General features: G+C 34.9%; 1 protein-coding gene across 1 annotated transcript in view; it reads right to left on the bottom strand.

Moving 5' to 3' along the window:
- The window catches only part of LOC107710208 (syntaxin-binding protein 5-like), a 102,219-nt gene that overhangs the window by 43,243 nt on the left and 54,854 nt on the right, over window positions 1-4,122 (bottom strand). Inside the window, exons 5-6 of the mRNA XM_016514949.1 lie at window positions 3,209-3,272; window positions 1,941-2,024 (exon numbers count right to left, since the gene is read on the bottom strand). Of these exons, the coding sequence (XP_016370435.1) occupies window positions 1,941-2,024; window positions 3,209-3,272 (148 nt within the window). The remainder of the gene's footprint in view (window positions 1-1,940; window positions 2,025-3,208; window positions 3,273-4,122) is intronic.

Here is a 4,122-nt window from a genome sequence, read left to right as displayed (position 1 = left end):
GCTCGAGATCTGATAAGATCGTTGAATTCACTGGCAGATGAAGTGGAGCGTGAACAGAGAAATATATGAAGCGTTCACCTCATAAGCGTTCTCCATGCTAAAATCAAACGTTCGAATGACCGACCGATCGAAAGTCTATCCGAACGTCTTGAGCTTTGAGCGTCTTACACTGCGGGTGACCCACGTGACGCCAGCGTCTTGAAATTAGCTGTTTTTTAAACATTTAAGGAGCCAAGCTGGTGTGTAAAGACTATAAATGGACATTGCAAGCATTACAATTTCCTGCATCCTGCTGTACTTCCCTGAATAAGTCTTTAAAGGTGTTGCAGGCTAATAAGTCGTTCTGAGTAATAAATTGAAAAAGCTCCCACCTGTATATGACTAAACAAAATAACATGTAGTTTACTTGAGCTTCTGTTATAAATGTGTTTATTAGAAACATTAATTTAAATTAATGAATTATACAAAAAATTGTTTTATTTATCATTATTGTAATGCTTGTAATGTCCATTTATAGTCTGGAATACTATGGCGTCCGAACGCCATACGCTTCATATATTTCTCTGTTCACGCTCCACTTCATCTGCCAGTGAATTCAACGATCTTATCAGATCTCCGGCCGCCATGTTTCAAACGATCCAAACGTAACACGCTTCCGCCAATCCCTGCCTTGAAGCAATGATTGACGGAGGGTTGGCGTGGTCAGCTCGGAATGCATTTTCAAATTGAATTTTGTTACAAATATCCCACGGCGTCATAGTTGGAAATGGCAAATGTAAATTATATAATTTAATTTTCATTTTACTTTTGCACCAAACTTTGCACGTATGGGTAATGGAAAATGTAAATTTAAATACAGAAATACAATGCCATTTTGAATATTGCGTTGCCATTTTCAATATTGCATTGCCATTTTGCATATTGCATTTTAAATTGAATTTCGCTACCTATATGCTTCCATACTTTTGAACTTTCTATTCATCGTAGAATTCTGGGGAAAACATACACACACACACACATAGAAATATTAAGCAGCAAAACTGTTTTCAACATTGATAATAACATGAAATATTTCATGAGCAATCAGCATATTAGAATGATTTCTGTCTTTTGACACTGAAATTCAGTTTTGCCATCCCAGGAATAAATTACATTTTTTTATCTATTTAAATAGAAAACAGTTATTTTAAACTGTACTTATATTTTACAGTATTACTGTATTATTGTATTCTTGATCAAATAAATGCAGCCTTGATGAGCATTGAGGAGTTCTGAACCAAAATTATGAATGGTAGTGTGCTTGTTTTAAACAAGAAATGAATTTATTAATAACTACATCATGTTAACTACTTTTTAAATATATTTTTAATTGTTAATTTGTCTTAATAATTATTGGATAATTATTATATTAAAAAGTCTTTGAGAAAATTATAATATTTAAAGGAGTTTGTTTTCAATCAATTAATTAATCAATAAATTATGTTGTGTAAATTAATGGCTTTAAGAACAACACCCGGTAAGAACAGTAGACTGAACAAACATGCAAACTGTAATCCTCCTATAGTTATAGTGCTCACTTTGCTGTTCAGTAAATAAGTTGGGGGAACATGTTGTAACCTAATTAATATTAATGAGTCATGAGTTGTCCCTCTACTTTTCAGAACATTCCTGACGACACCAATATTAATGAATGATTGAGAATAGGAAGAACTTAGCATCTAAGTACACACTGCCACTTATGCTTCTCAAATACCAATGTTCCTTTGATGCTGTAGAACCAAGCTGAACAGACTATGTGCCTACTTAGAGATCTAATCAGCGTCCTTTATTAAAATCAAAACATCTCATGAATATTTGTGCAACGCATTTCCATATTCTATGCATTTGTTCCACTGCAGGCGACAGGAGCCTGGAATACAACATTGTGTGACAATACATACCTCATCATAAGTGTACCGGTAGTCAGCTCTCTTTGATTTCAAATCCCACAGCACTACGATCCCAGACTCAAATCCTATTATGAGCTGAAAGAAGAAGAAAGATGTGGGGGGGGGCAAGAAAGGAAGGAAAATATGCTGTGAGTCTGTTGAACCTGACCTGTAAACTGATGAGAGTTCATGGAGGTGGTGACGTAAATCTGAAAGTAAATGATGTGTTTCATCAAATAAAACATTAAATAGCTGTTTGCGAAAATTCAAGTCCTTTTTTCTGATTGTTAATCCAAAACAAACCTTTCTTCATTCTCCAACAAAATCAATGAATCAGACAAAACATTCTGCTCAAAACATGGAAGAAATGTGCAAGTTGTTATCACCATAATCCAACTCTACATTTTTTATGAAAGAAATGGCTCACCAGAAAATGAAAACTCTATCATTTACCAGTCATTTACCCTCGTCATTTCAAACCTGTCTTTTTCTGTGAATTTTCTTCCTTTCAGACTTAAATTTTATCCTGTACTGCACAAAGTTACTGTATGACTTTTAAGATGCTTTAAGGTGTTTTTTTTAAGCTCTATAACTTCAGTCCTGAGTTGTAAATGCATGAGAATGAGTGGTCAGGAAATTCATCAAAATATCTTTTAAAAATTACATGTTTCCTGTAATCTGAGCTCAAAACCTCTTTGTTTTTAAAGATTCAGTGATAGTCTATGAATTGATAAAGTGTCAGAGTTCTGTCAGTCAAGAGGGAGGGACAATGTGTCTAAGGACTTTAAGACCCATTAAGAACTGAGTGGACCTGTTATGGATCGATGCCCTGTTCAGGGGCAGAAGTGGGAAGGGAGAGAGAGAGTGGATCATCACTGTAAAGGCGCCTATGAGGAGCTACCAGCTGCCAGAGAAAGAGACAGACAGTTTTGGGGCAAAACACCAGCAGGTGCGCACCGGTCTCTCTGCTCCCCTCTGACTGTGCGCTGGCAATTAGCGAAGGTAAAATGAATGTCTAAAAAGATGTATTTGGAAGTAGCTGGAGCATTTGTTCATCTCTTCATATCTCCTCGATCATTTGTTTTCAAAAACAACATAATTTGCTAACAAGCTGTGTGAGATTAGACCCAATTACTAAACTGTGCTGCACTGTAGGAAAGAAATGTCTTATGAGTTCAGAATGGAAAAAAACAAGAGCTTTGTGTGAAGTAAGGGAAATGAATTATTCATGTCAGGAAGTGTTGATTTGTTTTCATGTAGTTGTGTAGGCATCGCCTTACCTTGCCCTCATCCATAGGATTGTCACTAATGTGAACGACTGGGCCGGGGTGGGCCTTGGAGGACCTGTGAAAGAAAGACAGGTTTGGGATTGGTGTTAGGCGAGGAGACAGGATCGGGGATAATGAGAAATACAGTATGAAGACAGTGAGGAAAGGATCCTTGTGGATGTGTGTGTTTGACTGTGTGAGATAGAGAGAGACTACTGTTTAAAAGTTTGGGGCTGGTAAGATTTTTTTTAAAAGAAGTCTCAACCAGGCTGCATTTATTTTATCAAAAATACAGTAAAAACAGTAATATTGTGAAATATTATCTTTTAAATATTATATTTTAATTAATAATTTAAAAAAGACTTCCAACTTTTGAATTGTAGTGCATGTTGTAATTTATGTGGTGTGTTTATGAAAGTGATGAGTATGTTTCCCGGCATGCACCAGTTCAATTGGATAGTTCGGTATGCCATACAACTCATAACTAAAAACAAAGATTGTCATACAGATCCATTATCAAATTAAATTAATTTCCAAAATTAATAACTGTATATATAATAAATCATTTAATATTAATCTCTATTGGACGACAATTCCTTTCAACACACACCAACACTCAAATACACACTTATATATGACCCTCTAACTCTAGCACTTTCTATTGTATTTTAATTCTACTTTATCTATATTTATCTTCTTTTTTATATATATATAAAAAAAACACTAGCTTTCTATTTTTTCTATTCTATCTACTTGTTTTTCTTTGTGTGTGTGTGTGTGTGTGTGCATAAGATATATATATATATATATATATACACACCTTGCTACGTGTACTGCGTTAGGCTAACCGAGACTTGTCATTTGCACTTATATATTGTTGCTCTTTTGTTAGTTTTGACTGCTTTTATTGTCCTCATTTGTAAGTC

This window comes from Sinocyclocheilus rhinocerous, unplaced genomic scaffold (assembly GCF_001515625.1).
Source record: "Sinocyclocheilus rhinocerous isolate Xijiao unplaced genomic scaffold, SAMN03320098_v1.1 scaffold4889, whole genome shotgun sequence".
Classification (NCBI taxonomy): domain Eukaryota; kingdom Metazoa; phylum Chordata; class Actinopteri; order Cypriniformes; family Cyprinidae; genus Sinocyclocheilus; species Sinocyclocheilus rhinocerous.
The sequence above is the reverse complement of the archived record's forward strand: the minus strand, read 5'-3'. Positions and strand labels throughout refer to the sequence as shown.